The sequence below is a fragment of the Parus major genome, chromosome 5 (genome assembly GCF_001522545.3).
Source record: "Parus major isolate Abel chromosome 5, Parus_major1.1, whole genome shotgun sequence".
Classification (NCBI taxonomy): Eukaryota; Metazoa; Chordata; class Aves; order Passeriformes; family Paridae; genus Parus; species Parus major.
Window position 1 is genome coordinate 45,489,207 of NC_031774.1, and position 16,339 is coordinate 45,505,545.

Below are 16,339 nucleotides of genomic sequence, written 5' to 3' on the forward strand. Positions count from 1 at the left end.
ATCCAAAGGAGGGCACTGAGGATGGTGAAGGGCCTTAAGGGGAAGCTGTGTGAGGACTGGCTGAGGTCACTTGGTCTGTTCAGCCTGGAGAAGACTGAGGGGAGACCTCATTGCAGTTACAGCTTCCTGTGAGGGGAGGAGGAGGGGGAAGACACCGATCTCTCTCTTGTGACCAGTGACAGGACTGAAGGAATGGCCTGAAGTTGTGCCAGGGGAGGTTTAGGTTGGATATAAGGAAAACCCAGGGTGGTTGGGCACTGGAACAGCTTCCCCAGGGCAGTGGTCACAGCACCAGCCTGACAGAGTTCAACAAGTGTTTGGACAATGCTCTCAGGGCACATGGTGTGACTCTTGGAGTGTCCTGTGCAGGGCCAGGAGTTGGACCTGATGATCCTTGTAGGTGTCTTCCAATTTAGAATATCCTATGATTTTATGAATTTAACTTTTACTTCAGAATACCAAAATGGTCTTTCCTGTACAGTATGCAACTAAGTATTTAACTCTTCTCTTACCATAAGCCACCTCCATATTGCTTCATCTTCTATAGTTTCTATTAGGATTGAAATATTCCTATGGCCTGCAAATCCTTTTTGCGTCCCAACACACGAAAGATGTGTGGAATAAATGCCAGGAAAGACTGTTTCCAAAGCACTTCATAATAAGAATATAGATCCCAAACTCACAAGTTCCGGGTAACCTACACCAAGTCAAGACTTCACAGTACAGCACCACCAGTTGAGATGACACTGCTTATCAACATGGGCTCAAGACTTACCAGCCTCTGCATGCTTTTCACATGGGTAGGACTAATGGATAAGGCCTCTTCATACCAGCGTTTGGCTTCATCAATATTTCCACGAAGTTCAGCCACCTGACCCCTCATGTAGAGGACATAGTGTGACATTGGAAAGAGATTAGCTGCTTCCTGGGTACACGCTGTGGCCTCAGCAGGCTTCCCAATTCCTATGTAGACTTCAGCTGTGGAAGGAATATCAGGACCAATTAATGATTCTTGCTTCATCATACCATGACTAGATGTTGTCACATGTGTTGCATTTGTAAAAAGTTTCACTTTAGATTAGGACTATTTTCCTAAAAAAAATTTTCATCTTAAAAGAGAAATCATTACCTCAATTATTTTAAATGAATTATTCTTTCAGGAAAGTTGCTTTTCTAAGTGGATCAGGAGTTACAACTTCTAAATGGCTGTATGAAACCCCAAAATATTCTTCTGAGTTTGCTATTTTTATCTTAAGCCTTGGATTTTTTCATTTTAGTTTTATTTTTAAGATGTGAGCATGTGAGAATTCCAGGACTCTTTAAATCAGTTGAGTAGCCTGACACACTTAGACAAGTCAGACTGACTATAGGGGAGAAAATTTTCATTCAGTGAGTAATTAACAACTAACAATAGCAGTATTTGCGTTCAGTAGCTCTTTTGACACTCTTACATTCTTCAACACTGCTATTTCACTGCCTTGCTTATCTTCCTTATCTCTTGCTGAAAGAGTGGGAGAAGAGAAGAATAGAGATACTAAATGCAAGAAAAAGCTATTAAGATTCTGTGTTGGGTGATCTTTTCCTTTATGTTGGTACAGACCAAATAAGAATAGAGCCTCAAAGTAACTGTATGACTGCATTCTCTTGTGTCACACTGTACAAGAGGTTTATAGATTAAGGTTTAAATCAAGCTGCTGCATTAAAACAGCAAAGTGATCTGTCACTGCTCAAGACATGCTTCTCACTGTAATGTACAGGCCACCCATCTTAGGGTTTAAAGGCTCTCAGATCAGGAACTCCCACTGCAGCAATGGACTTTGGATTATGCCTAAAACTCTGAATCAGACTGATATCTGAGTGCCTTTAAAGGAGCTTGCTTATGAAAAAATTGCTTTCAATAGCTTTATCCATGTGTTCTTCCCATGGCAGAATATTTTAAAGATACTTTAAAGAGTAGAAAATGGCCTGCGTAGCAGATTGTAGCATCAGACCACCAATGTGCATGGAAATCTGACTAAGTTGTGAACTAAAAAGGAATCAGCAAAATGTGTCCAGACTCCTCCTTTGTGGACAAAACAGCAGCAGCCACTTGCATAAATTGAATAACCAGAAACAGCATGTGACCCACAGAATTTTTTAAAAACAAAAAAAACTCCACCAAACAGAAAATAAGTAGTGGAACAAGCTGCCACGAAAGGCTGAGAAATTATCAGCATTATAGATGCTAAGAGTTACTGAGAAGGTCATCTGTGACAATTTATAAATATTTAAAATCAATGATGCCACAATGCAGAGCAGACAACTACACTACTGGACCTTGCCCTGTTCTAATCTGTGCTGCTTTTGAGTAACCCAAATGAGATCATTATTATTAATCACTGTAATTGCTATCTTTTCAATCTTCTGGGCTTTTCCTCTAAACCACTAAACCATTTATAACTGGGAGTCATTACTCTGCAGTGACTTTTACACCATAAAACTGTAGATGTAAATAGGTAAATTAAAATGCTATGAAATAAAGCACTGTTTTGTTAAAAACATGAAAGAAAAAATTGTGTCACTGAAAAAATGCTCTGAAAGCAGAACAAAGCATAACAATTGCTGGCTGATTTCTAAATTACATCTTTCTGATCTAGCTATCAATACAAACAATTGCATGTTATACATTTTTAACTGTACACAAATACACTGGATCATCATTTTCTGGCTAAGATTTTATGTAACAGCCACTTGTGATATTGCAATTAGCTTGAGGCTTGAAGCATCATAATAATGCTAAATCCACTCAAGATGACTCCACATTTAGACAAACAATCCTGTGTCTTTTACATTAATGAAACCAGAAGGTAAAGAACAGAATTCAGGCTCACTATCACAGCTGCAAAAGACAGATTGGTAAATACTACTACTATTGTTTCCTTCCCTGAATATGCAGAGTTATTTATTTTCTATTATAAAATTTTGTAGTTACAGGAACTCTGTTGGAAAATCAAAGATATTTTTCCATTCAATGAAATTAGTGACCTGGCATTAGCTCAGTTGGTTGGAACGGTGCTAGTAATGCCAAGGTCACAGGTTCCTCCCTTCATGGATCATTCACTTAAGAGCTGGACTTGATGATCCTTGTGAGCGCCTTCTAAATCAGAATATTCTGTGATTCTCCAAAGATGCCTAGATTTCCAGGCACTAAGATACTCTTGATACTTCAGAAACTAAATTCTTAAGGGATAAGGCAGAGAGTGTTTGTTCTACAGAAAGTAGGGCTCCACTGGTAACAGCTGCATTCTAAAACTACTGCCTTATCTTTCATAAATGATCTTACACACAGAGCAACTCCAGTGTGCTTTTTATTTCTTGGCTTGTTTCAGTGCCACACACATGAGAAAAATATGATCTGATAAGTGGTAAGAGATTCTGAATGAAACAAACAGATTTTGGTAAGTCCTTAGGCTTAGCAATAGAGGAGAGGGCATAGAAAAGATAAAAGAGGGCACAGAAAAATAAATTTACTATCACAATACCTGCATGAAGCCATATTTGAGCCAGAGTCATCCAAGGATGCAAGGGACCTTGTTTAGGGGCACTGCTTTGCAGAGAAGAAGCAACCTCAGACAATGCTTGCTCAACTCTGGAAGCTGCTATTGATGTGGCATGGACTGAACCTGCAGAAGTAATAAAAAGAATTTACCTGAACAGAAATAATGAAGGCCATATACATTGCATAAAACATTTAATTGCAACCCTTTTCATAAGAGGCTTTACCCCAAACTCAATACTTAATTTACATTTACCATTTTGGATAAATTTTTTTAAATGCCAGATTAATTTTCTTATGAAAGCTTTTATATTGGTCTAAAAGTCTATTTAAAAAACACACTAAACTTCAGTAACTGTACCTGACATTTTTTGGGGTTGCTACTATGACTACTCTCCATTAAAATTGACACCTATTTTCTGGCAATGTGCAATCCAAAAAAGGTTTGTGATGGTATCATACTCTGTAGTCTTCAGGTTACTGCATTCCCTTTGATGTTAGTATTAGCTATGTCTTCCCACAGGTGCAATTAGAGGATTATTTTACAACTGATAACAGAACAAATAAAGAGAACTAAAGCACACACAGCAATCACGACATACACTATCACAAATACATGGTTAAACTGCACTGAATGTAAAACTTGTCTAATCAAGAAGGCTGAGTTAAAGTACTTTGTGGCAAAAAAGTCCACAAAGTTTTTTTGCATAAAAAACATTCCCAGAGCATACTAAGGATAATTCTCATAAAATGTATCATTTCCAAGTCAGATTAGAATCTCATTGGCAAATAATACCCTTTTCAATGTACTGGAATTAAAAAAGCTTCTATGACTAGAGAATATCTAATGGCAACTGTACTTTGGATAGTCAATTACTGCCAGCGTATTTAGTCATGACTTTTTTTTTAAATCAAGACCATGAATATTTTAAACTACCCTCCTTCTTGTCATCTAAGCCTCAGCATATCTCTAGTTGTTTTATAATTACAAATTACAAAATCTCATACTGATTAGGCCTGATTAAAAATAAAGGCAGTAAAATATTCCAGACTGGATCAGATGAGAAATTGTCTAATTCCATCACCATATCCATAATGATCAACAATGGCAGATACTCCAAAAGAAAGTATTGAATCATGTACAAGTTGAACTGCACACCAAAAGCTCATCCTCATCATTACAAGTTAAGAAATAAACAAATAGGTTTTCTAAGAATTTTAATGAGAAGAGATCTGTCACATGAAATATACATTTTTAAGTGTGACAAGATAAATCAGCAAACCAGAAAGCACCAGAATTTCCTAGTACACAGATCATAAGAAGAGGAAGTTAGTCTGAAAGTATGCATCATAGTTTCCTTAATTGAAAGAAACAAAGGAAAAGCAGCACAGGACGTAATTAGCATTTCATGTCATTATGAACAAGGAATTGCCCTGAAGATCTGAAACAGTGTCTGGCAGTAGAGTTTGCTTTCCTTTTTACTGGTTGATGAAACAACACAAAATCCAGCCTGCACAGCTGAACATTCACTATAGTTTTTGTGTCTCTTATTTTAAAGCTTAAATTCTGAAAAATTCTGTTGGTTTTGTCACAGCTCTGCTCTCGTCTTATCGTATCTGCATTTGGCTTTCTTTGATTTGAGGTCAGGACCCACAGCCAAACACAAACATATCCTCACTTTCACATACAATTCACTGTGTTGTAGCTTCCTTGAAATGTTCAGATACAGTTGCAGCAATTTCTCATTTAAAATTTTACTGTGTCTTTCACACACAAAAATACCTTTGCTCCTCCCAGACAACTCCTATACCTGCTGTTATAGCATGACACTTAAGACTCAAAAAAAAAAAATTAAAATCCTTCCAAATACCAGAAGCAGCAAAGAGCATTTATTTTGAAATGGAAATCATGAGGCCTGGAAAATTAATACATCACCAAAATAGATCCTGGCTACTCGCTTTTACTACTCACTCCATTTGTTTAGCTTTGTTCTGAAGCTTGTTTATACTAAAAAGGCCAAGTGTGAAACAGGCACTGTCTTTGCAAGACCTAGAATTCACTACTTAAATTGATTATCATCTGGAATCACAATCACATTGCAAAGTGTGACAGAAGGTCTTAACCATGACAAAATGTTCCTAAACCAAAAAGGTATAACCTCCTACTCAAGTTTCCTTTAATGGCACTTGCCCAGAATCTAGTTTCTGCTCATCATACTAACATCCTATCTGCAACAACCATGTTGCAGATCCAATGTTTCAATTCAATCTCAAATAGGAAACCTACCAAGAGCCTTGAAAAAAGACAATTTACCCAAGAAATTAAGTCATCTCACAGAAACCCTTCTTTTCCAAGTCACAGCTACAGTTAAACTTTTGTGAATAAAGTATTCAGTTTATTCTCTTCAGGCTTTTCTTAAATGTTACAGGAGAGTCCACATGAACTCATTCTTTAAATACCATTTATAAATACCATACACCATATGCAAATGAGCCTGTTATGACTTCTTCAGTTCTTTCCATGGTCATTTCCTCATAAATTCTTCACAATGCAGTGCAATGGACATAAACTAATATGTGGACTTTATCAGGACCTAGATGGCATGACAGCTTTGAGAAAAACAAAATCACTTTGCTATGTACATCAATTTCCCTTCTGAAAATGAGTAATAGAATGGACTGTCATGGAACATGTTCATATCAGCTCACAAAACCACTATGGCAGGATTTCTTTTTATACCATAAAGGAGAATGTTACTCAGTAGTTTTACATTCATCCCATTTTAAACATTTCAATATTTACATAAAGAAAAAAATGCTTTAACTGCAATGCTCATGCAGTAGAAAAAAGGAAAATCCCCCCCAAACCCCCATGACTCCACTTTACATGCAAAGAGCTGGAAGTAAGAACATTAGTGGTGTGACACACAGAGAACTCTAAGGAAAGCAATTATATAATACAAAGAGGCAGCACCTTCTGCAGGACTAATACATCCCTGAACTAATGCATTCAATAAGACAGATTGGCAGATTTAGCCAAAATTCACTTTTTTTCTCCATTTAAAATTCATTAAGAGTCTGGGATACCTTTAACAATCACAAATTACAAAGCTATCTTATCTTTTACTAGAAAGCTGTGCATGGAGATGATAATAGTTAGGTAGGGACAGCATCATTCACAAAGCATACTCTCAGCTCTTTGAAAAAGATTTTCTGTGCTTAGTCACTGTCAAACATGTTGGCTTATGTGTCTTCTTATTTTTCTCTCCTTCACCAAATTGATCTCCTGTAGTACCCCCCAAAAAATCTATGGAGAGGTAATCAATGAAAAAAATCATATCATTTTTATATAACGATATAATAGCTTTATAAGGTAACTGGTTAGAGAAAAAGGATATTATTTCATGTCCTGATTAAAACAGCAGTATTTTTATTGATCTATATTCTCCATTCTTTCTTATTTACCTTGCTTTCATAATTTCATTATTTCAAAGTGTACTCTTCATTGTATTTTACAAGCAAAATTTGTACCACAAAAGAAAGTAATAGCTTATTATCAGTCATGACAGTTGTTGCAATATTGTATTCTGGATCAGCATTCTTCTTTAGGAGCAGCAGTGGTAAAATACAGTGTCCTGGCAGTTGGCCATTGTGTTACACAAGACCTGCCTAATATATCTTTATTTGCAGTCCTCTAGAAATGAATACTGCCTCTTTAATTATTAAATGCAAGTGTTAGTTGAGTGCATCCAGGTCTCTTAAGTTTACAGGCCTTAGGGTGACTGAATGGGCAAAGAGCATCAGCCTTGCTTTACACACTATCAAACTTCAACTATTGATGGACAAAACGTGTGTTTTGTAGGAAAGGAAAAGGTGATTTTAGTCCTTCAGAAATTAATAGAACTGCACAGTGAATACTACTTACAAACTGAAAAAAGGGAGTAAACCCCATGAAAATAAGCATCTGATGGATTGCCTTTGGATAGATCAAACCACAAATTAAAATTCGAAGTAAAAAGAAAAAAATTATATATATATATATAAGCCAAAAATTCTAAGAAAGCCAAAGGATTTCTGATAACCTTCAAACTGTAAATCAGGTTTACAAGAGTTCAAAAGATAAAAAAATTAAATAAGATGCTACACCTCTAAAATCACGTTCCTGTTCAACAGAAATTGGAAGTCAAGTCAATAATACAAAATGCCCTTGCCTTCTTTCACTAGAAAAAAAAATTGAATTGAGCAAGACATAGAACATGACATTTTCAGCTCCTGAAATTATATTAACAGACTACAGGCATCTAGGGAAACTGCTCCTTACTCAGACTGCTTTAACTTTCATTAATTATTGACACCATACAAAGGACTCCACTATATTTTTTCTCCTTTCTCATGGTTCTGCTACATCTCCTGTATATGGTAGAAGCTCCTTTCCCTGAAGATACAGTAGCTTGGAAATGGAAAACTTGGGCTTCACATAATGGAATCTGTGCTTTGGCTTCATCATTCTTTCAGTTTTCCTTCATTCTTGAGTAGGCTCTTACTCACAGCTTTGTGAAGACCAGGAACAAGTCATTTAATGTTAACTGGGATGTCCTGTTTACAGTACAGGTCTGAAGAAGTTCAACTCAATGACACCCAAACCTGTAATAGCAGCCAATCAGCTATTCAAAAGCTTCAACAAGATCAGACTTCAACTGCTGTAGGACACAGATTTCCTGGCACTTCCACTTACAGGCTTGCATATGAGCTAGTGTTTTCAACCCTAGCCTTATGTCAGCTATTTAACAAGTGAGTTTTGCTAATATGCAAAGGTTTCTTTGCTAGCTTTTTGCTTTGGAATAAATATATTTGACATGAAATCAGTCTATAGACCAGGTGTCAAAATTAATTTCTTAAGATCAGATTTCAGTGATCTGAAATTACTTAAATTGAAATGATCATGAATTAGTGAATTCAGTGAAAAAACAGTGCTATGTATAAAAGTATGAGTGAAGGACAACTTAAGAGAAGTTAAAAGGAGTTAAAAGGAAATGGCTGAAAAACTATGTTGATTTTATCCTGTCACCTGAACTACTCTGGCAGCATTAGTGTACATTTTGTATTCAAACAGCATAGAGATTGATCTTAAAGCTGGCTTAAATTGGCATCATTTCAATTAACAGAAAGGATCTATACTTGAAACAGCAGAATGCTGATTTTCACTGCTCTAATGCCTCCTCCAAATCATTCCAATATGCCCTACTGCATTATGATACACACTGATATTTAGGCAACGGTTTCCTTCATGTGAATTTTTCAGGGAACGTTTTGGATGTAATTCATTAAAGGCTTTCTGGAATTAAGTTATTAAAAAAACTGTCCAGATAAGAGGAGATTCTGCAGCAGGGACAGTCATGTTAGGCAAAAGATGCCAGCACTGGATATAATTTACATTAGTAAATGCTACAAAGCAGCCTTGACCAATAATCTCTTTCACTGAACACCTATAATTCTCTGTAACACTCATGTGAACAGAGTATTAAATATGTCTGTAGCTTTACATCTTTTGGAATAAATAAAACACCCTTCTCCAATGAAACTCTTAAAACCTATGCACTGTTTAATGAAAAGCAGCTGAAAGGCCAGATTTCACTGACACTGTAGAAATGTAATCTGTTCAACCACGGTTTATCAGCTATGAAGATTATCAGAAAAATACAGCACAAACATGCTCATCAGGAATAGAAAGCCAATTTACAGCGAGTAGGTGAACAGGGCTCAGGAACTTGGTCACAGTATGGAGAGGCTGCATGGGGCCAGACAAAGGTATCTGGTTTAGGATGAGGATGAGGAAGATGAGAAGATACAAACAGTTGGAGAGGAGACTCTGTTCTTGAGAGAGAAGATGAGGAAGTATCAGAGGCTAAAAAGCGAAACAAAGAGAATGGTAAGGGGGTGTGGGGGGGGACAGGAAAGAAAAAAAGATCCAACAGGGTTTAATGGACTCATGGATGCTAAAAACGCAAAGCATTTGTTTCACTATTCAGTAAGATTGAAATGGCTCCTGCATAAAACAAATACTACTTCTGAAAGCAACAACAACAAAAAATACCCCTTGATTTTTATGTGCTCTCCTTTCATATTAAATTTGATTAAAAAGCAAATAAAATATTTTTTCCTATGTTCCAATGCATAAATTAAAAAAATATATTTAAGGGAAAATAAAGGCTAAAATCTAAAACTCAGGTAATATTGTTTCTTTCTATGATAAACTCAGTGGACTGCAACCAAACTGAACAAAGTTTTTAAAAAGATTGATCAAAATTTATCTTAAGCAAATAGCCAATGAGTCTATAGAGATTTGCATATTTTTGTCTGTCTTTGGATCTGTAATGTGTCTGTCTCACTGTGGGATTGATTGATTCATCAGAACTCTTTTTTTCCCCAGTCTACATTTATTTCCTTCATCAATATATACAAACATGACTGCATGCCACTCATGGCAATCCAACTGAAACAGGGACAAACTTAAAGTAAATTTTACAGTTATTGATCAGGACATCAGAATCAACAGTCTAACTTTGTAAGAAATCCACAGTATAACCTTTTGATATTTTAAAGGCTACTCAAATTAAAACTTAAATCACTTAATCATTATAGGATTGATAAGAGCTCCATGTAAATCAAGTTTTCAATCTTTTTTTTTTCTTAAAAGGTCAGCTTCTACTTAATTGATACATTTATAAAGAAGAAGTGTATATACCCATTGCACCTGGATTTTTTTGAAGGATTTTACATGAAGTTTACATGAATTTTAGCTCTCATTTCTTGGTATTTAGATGACTGAATTCAGACTACACAGACAAAGGGGATCATCATCATAGATGGCATGCAAAGTTACAAAGGGGAAAATTTCCAAATGTTCACATGTATCCAGACATACAAGTGTATTCACAAAGTAACATTACACGAGGTAGTTTAAGGAGGTGTGTGGGAGCAAACATTTCTATCCTGAGAGGATTTTCAGCCAGAACTTTCTTGCATTTTAACATTTGTTTACTTATTTGCCAAATTCCTTCTGCATTTCTAAACATTGTGGGTCCACAAATTTTGCAGGTGAGCCCTTTCAGCCCTACAAAGGTCTAACATCTTGATCATCTATTGTTTTTATCATCTACCTGTTGTGAATAATATTTTATTGGCAATATTGACAATAAATGCTTAACACTCAGACACTACGACAAGCTTTCATTCTTGTAGTACCATTATTTTTTAATTCCTGCAAAAGGTTTATAAAGGTTCTCTGATGAAGAATTCTGGACAAATACTGGATGTGGAGCTTTTTCATATATATAATTACATAGAATCAGTAGTTAACAAAGTTCTAGTCCTTGCCAGAAATTGAGTACTAATATTGCAACAAGGTTTCTTCTGCTAAAATTAACAATTAAAAAAGAATCTACCAACAAACAAAATCAACTCCTACTCCCAATTAAAAAAAAAGAAAACATAAGGGACATCTACCCACTGATCCTCCACAATTATCTTTTATAAGATAAATAATCAAAAACAGATCCCATATTTTTAATTTTACATCTTGTTTGCTTTGATAATAGAGTTAACTCCTAACAATATAGCTAAGATTCAGAAAAAAACACAATTCGGACCATTCTAGAAAAACTACAATGTATGCAGAGATCCTATTTGGATCAGGATACTAGCTGCAAGATTTGAATTTGGGGCAAGCTGCTTGAAAAGCTCACTGTTTTGAATGAGGTTTCATATTTACTCTAAAAGCATTGAGGAATATGCAGTCTTTAAAGTGCACCAATTCACTGTGTTCTCAAGTGTGGCAGATATAAAATAGGACACCCTGAAGGTATAACTCAAGAGCTGTATGCCCCCACTGGAAAAGAAACAAACAGAAAACCACAACTAACCACAAAAAACCTTTCACAACACCCACCCCAACAAGTACTTTTTTGAAGACATAATAGCTATGTCTACACATATATACATATATGTGTATGAAACCTATAAAATGTAGTTATGTTCTTAAAAATGAAACAATCAGCTAGACCTGATCACCATAGCATGATATAATGTTATCTTATCCCTTTTAATTATACAAATACAAGGAGAGAAGATTCCATGTTAATTAATCCACATCATATTGCTATTCCTTGAAATCAGGTGACCTGACCTTTGCTATCAAAATTGCTTGCATTATTGCAAGAACAGAACACTACTTTAAATTCAAAATTGAGAGAACATTCAATCCAATTTTAACTTTCAGAAGTTAAATAGCTAAATAGGATTTTTTTCTACTGCAGTATTCTGATATTAGACGTACAATACAAATCTAAATGTGTCTTAATTTATGGGCCAAGTGCACTCAGATTCGTAGGCTGGCAAATTTTCCCATAAGCTGTTTGTGTCAAATAGTGATTGAGCAGAAATACACCCCTGAAAGGTCCCAGGAAAAGCATTGTGACATTTTAAAACCCAGAAAAAAGAAAACTCTCAATATTTAGAACACAAGTAAGATATGGCAAAAGTTTTTGGAATTAGCAGCATCATGATAATTCCTTCTGCAATCTATGCAGAATGAATGGCTCATGTGCTTTTTGATTGCATAACTTCTAAGGTATATTAGTTTGCATTGGGATAACTGAATATAATAATAGAAGCAAATTAAATATTGTCAGTATTTACTGATATGTAACAATTTTTTGCTTTTATGTAGCATACCTGTGCACCACAATTTTTATATGTATATAAAAATATCACAGTATATATGATTTACAACAAATAAATTTTGCTTATAATGTCCAAGTATGTCCACAGTAAGCCTAGCAACCCATGTAATTATATTTTAACATATATTTGAGATTTTAATTAATTAAAAACAATGTTTTCTATTTTTTGAGATTAAAAGTTGTCTGATTTTTTTTTATCTTTTAAACAAAAATGAACAAATGAAAAAGCTCAGGACTTTGGCAAGTAGGCTAGTTCAGCCTACTAATTGTTAACCCTTGCATAAGGAAATACTATTAAACTCAGCAAGATCCATAGCACAGATATTTTAATTTACAGAGAATGTGGACAGCAAGTACTTCATAAATTAAAAAGAAGAAAAAAATTTTATATCACACAATGTCTATTTCCACTTACATGACATGAATGAAAATATAACTTAATTTTGCAAAATAAAAAAAATAACTAATGCAAAATCTATTGATGGCCAGATTATTTAAACTCTTTTATTGATCATATGCAGTTCTTACCTGTTTCAGGATCACTGAAATCTGGTAATGTAATTGTATTAAGCTGTCGTCTATCAGCAATAGCTCTGTCTAACAAGCTGCTCCCACGTCCAGAATCACTGTAATGAAGTACAGAAATTGTAAGCTATTAAAATACAAAATTATATACTGATATACAAATTGCATGCTGCCCTACTCCCACAAAGGTTCTTGCTATAAAAGTTACTGCTATGACCAAATTTAGTACCAAGCACCACTCACCACTCGCAGTGCATTAAGCCAGTTGCATTAAAACAGAATTAAGCTGAGCAAAATTAAATCCTTATTTACTTCAGCAATTCTGTTTTCATAATTAATACAAGCAAAAAGGCAATAGTGTTTTTTAATTTAATTTATAACTAACACCTCTAAAGAAAGAATCTATTGTACCTTGAGTATTTATATGATATGGAGTATAGGTTTCATAGAAAGCTGAGAATGCAGGTGTAAGTTTGAAAATCCTTGCTTTCTCCAAAATGAATAGAGGCGCTAAAGCCAGGACAACTAATTTTAGGTAAAGATGCTATAAAGGGCTGTTTTGGTTTTGGTGTTTAATATATGCACATATACATATTTACTGTCTAATGGTGAACTTTATTCTAACAGCATGGCAGAAACATTTTGAACACTTCTCAGGAGCCTAAGCAGTAGCAGTGATTTTTACTGATTGCATCTGGGGGCAAATGCACTTAACTTCTACTCTAGCAGTAAATCCATATCTGCCCCTCAGGCTTCTTGTTGATATGCTTGCTGGAAAACTAATTGCTCCTAGAATTACTATTAAAGATTCAGCAGGAGAACAGGGGCTGAAGAACTGACTGTTTTTTCTCCTTAAGATGAGGCAACTATTGAGACACATTGTCAGCAAAGTGTAAGGAAGCACATATGGGCATTCCTTCTTTAACATTCTATGATTAATAAAGAAATTTCATTTTTAGGATTGTTAAGTCTGTTCATTATCAATAAATATTTTCTTTAAAACTTCATTAAGAACCAAACCACCCCACAAACTTAAAAGTAATTAAGTTTTAAAGCAGCTGAACTGTTAGCCCAACTTAGCAGAGTGCAATCTTTTGTCTGATTCTCCCTGAAGAGAAAGAACCGCGCAAAATTCTTAGTTTAAAGTAAAGCTTGAAAAACTTTAATCTAAAGTGCAAACCTGGACTTCAGCACATCTCTCCATTTGCCTTAATTTTACAACTGCCTCCTTCTTTGGATTGAATGAAGAGCAAGAAGTCTCCCAACAGTTCTTAATAGTTGCAGAAGTCAGTGATACAACATTCCCTCTTTTTAGAGTGTTTATTAAAATGGTAGAATTAAAATTTTGCATTACCCTGACATTACTGCATTATTTCCTTAGAAAATGACATCGTTATAGAAATCCACAGGAAATAGAAGGGAAGTTTCTGGGCCATACACTATCAGTTATATAACTGATTATTGATTAACTATATCAGTTATAGTTGTTTCATCACTTGGTGTACATTTTCTGTGGTAATTACTTCCTCAAGCCACGTGCAACCACATGCCAAATGTTGCTGACAAGTAGAGCCAGACCTACTCTCAATATCTTCTAAGCACAGAACTGGCACTGTGGTTTGTTCCTTTCCCAAATGCAAACCATGAAGTGGAAAAGAATTCAACTATTTTCTAATACATTTTAAGCAGTAGGCTAAAGGCAAACATTTAAACCTTCCAAGCCTTGCATCACAAAATAGTTCTAAAATTCATATTAATCATCTCATGAGAAAAAGGTTTGTATATCAATTAAAGACAAAAGTTCTATATTGACTGAACAAAGATAATTCACAGTATTGCACTTGGCCCTTTTTAAGGTTTATCTAGGTATTTGTAACTTATATTTATTATTAAAATATTATTAAGGACACTGAACCCATGTTCCCACAAAATCTGATTCATTGCAGAAGAAACATTTAATATAAATCACAGCTTATCAAAAAAGTAAATTCTTATCTCATTGGGAGAATGATACACCAAATTAGTTTTCAGTCTAACTCATAACAGAAAAAGATATTTCAAATAAGCATAAAAAATATTTAAATCTTTGAAAAACAACATTATAAAAAAGTTTAAAGTTATTAAAAGACCTTTTATTACTGGCTTAATTTTTTTTCAAAAAGGCTTCAATTATTTCCAGTGGGAGACATAACTTTCAAATGGTGCTTTGCAACAAAATGAAGTCTGTGTTAAAACTGCAAAGGCTGAAAAATTAAAGTTTTCACAACAATCCTATGTCATCATTCTTCAGTGGAGCTGAGTGAATAGAATTTCCCAGTCACATTTCAGGTCTCAGCAATAACTCCTATCCCGGAATAAGAGTGGATCTGGATTACCATGACACAATATGTAGGTAGTCAGTCCCTACACTTCACACAGACCAGCCAAAGAAAGACTACAACTCTGTATCCTTCCTTATTCACTGCTTGATGTAACTCTGTGATTTGGGAAACCTATCTCCATCCATCATGACACTTTTCCACAGTTTCTGTTCATTCAATTCTGAATTTGATCTTAATGCACTACTGTTAACTTCAAGAAAAGACTTAGATGTCAAGATAAAAAAATCAATATGAAAAAAGAAAAAGAATCAGATGAAAAGTAGTCCTCACTAATTTTTCTTAAATGCTCTTGAAGGAGAATGGTGCCAAGAAGAGTTATCAACCACTGCTGTTTGAAGCTGACACAGCCAAGAGTAAGTTTTCACAGTCACTGCTAATGTCTGAAGGAGGCATTACTTAACGTGTGTTTCACATGGCAAAGTAGCTCTTAGCACAAGAACAAGAACAACAATGCAGTAATGACAAGCTATGATTAGAGCCCTGATATGTGTAAAGGATATAACATCAGAGATGGAAGGTGAAAAGTTGTGTTGGAGTACATGCAAAGCCAGTCAGAAATTAGGCTCGCTCAGAAACTGTAGCTCTTCTGCAAAGTGCAGCATTCTGATACTAAACTTTTAACCCTGCCTGCCCACACATACAAGCAGCTAACTAAAATAAAGCACCACCCACTAGGTTACAAATTTTCTCCCTGGCCCCTACTCCTCATTCAGTGACTTTGAATTGAAAAGATTCAGCTCAAACCTTTCTGCTTGCTGACATACTTGCTTTCTATAACCTGAGTGATGCTTCCTGCTCCACAATGCAGTGTCAGGGTCTCTCAATATGCTGTGACTGATTCAGGTGCCCTCCCAGGCTTTTCCTGCCACACCCTCCAAACTTTGCTACTCTGAATGCTCACTAGCTTCCTAAGCAGAGAAGCAGTTTTCCCATTTCTGCCATTAGGTCAACTCCTTAAATCTTCTTAAAGTGATGCATGTGTTTACATGACTGGAATCAAACTACAGCAAAAACTGAATGTCCATCATATTGCTACACAGGTATCTGATGGCACCTGGTACAAAGCTCTTCTGCTGTAGCATCTCTTCTCCAGAAGCTGTCAACCCTTCAAACAACCAGATATCAGGAAAATCTGCTTGTCTCCTTCTCCAGGTATT

The 16,339-nt window shown here is 35.3% G+C and overlaps 1 protein-coding gene across 2 annotated transcripts in view; it reads right to left on the reverse strand.

Annotated features, from left to right (window-relative positions):
- Positions 1-16,339, reverse strand: part of TTC7B (tetratricopeptide repeat domain 7B) — a 104,468-nt gene that overhangs the window by 26,636 nt on the left and 61,493 nt on the right. Inside the window, exons 16-20 of one of the 2 annotated variants that reach the window (XM_033515010.1) lie at positions 12,805-12,902; positions 9,276-9,440; positions 7,461-7,511; positions 3,522-3,662; positions 776-978 (exon numbers count right to left, since the gene is read on the reverse strand). In XM_033515010.1, coding sequence (XP_033370901.1) covers positions 776-978; positions 3,522-3,662; positions 7,461-7,511; positions 9,276-9,440; positions 12,805-12,902 — 658 coding nt within the window. The remainder of the gene's footprint in view (positions 1-775; positions 979-3,521; positions 3,663-7,460; positions 7,512-9,275; positions 9,441-12,804; positions 12,903-16,339) is intronic. The other variant, XM_015631028.3, reaches the window with a different exon arrangement.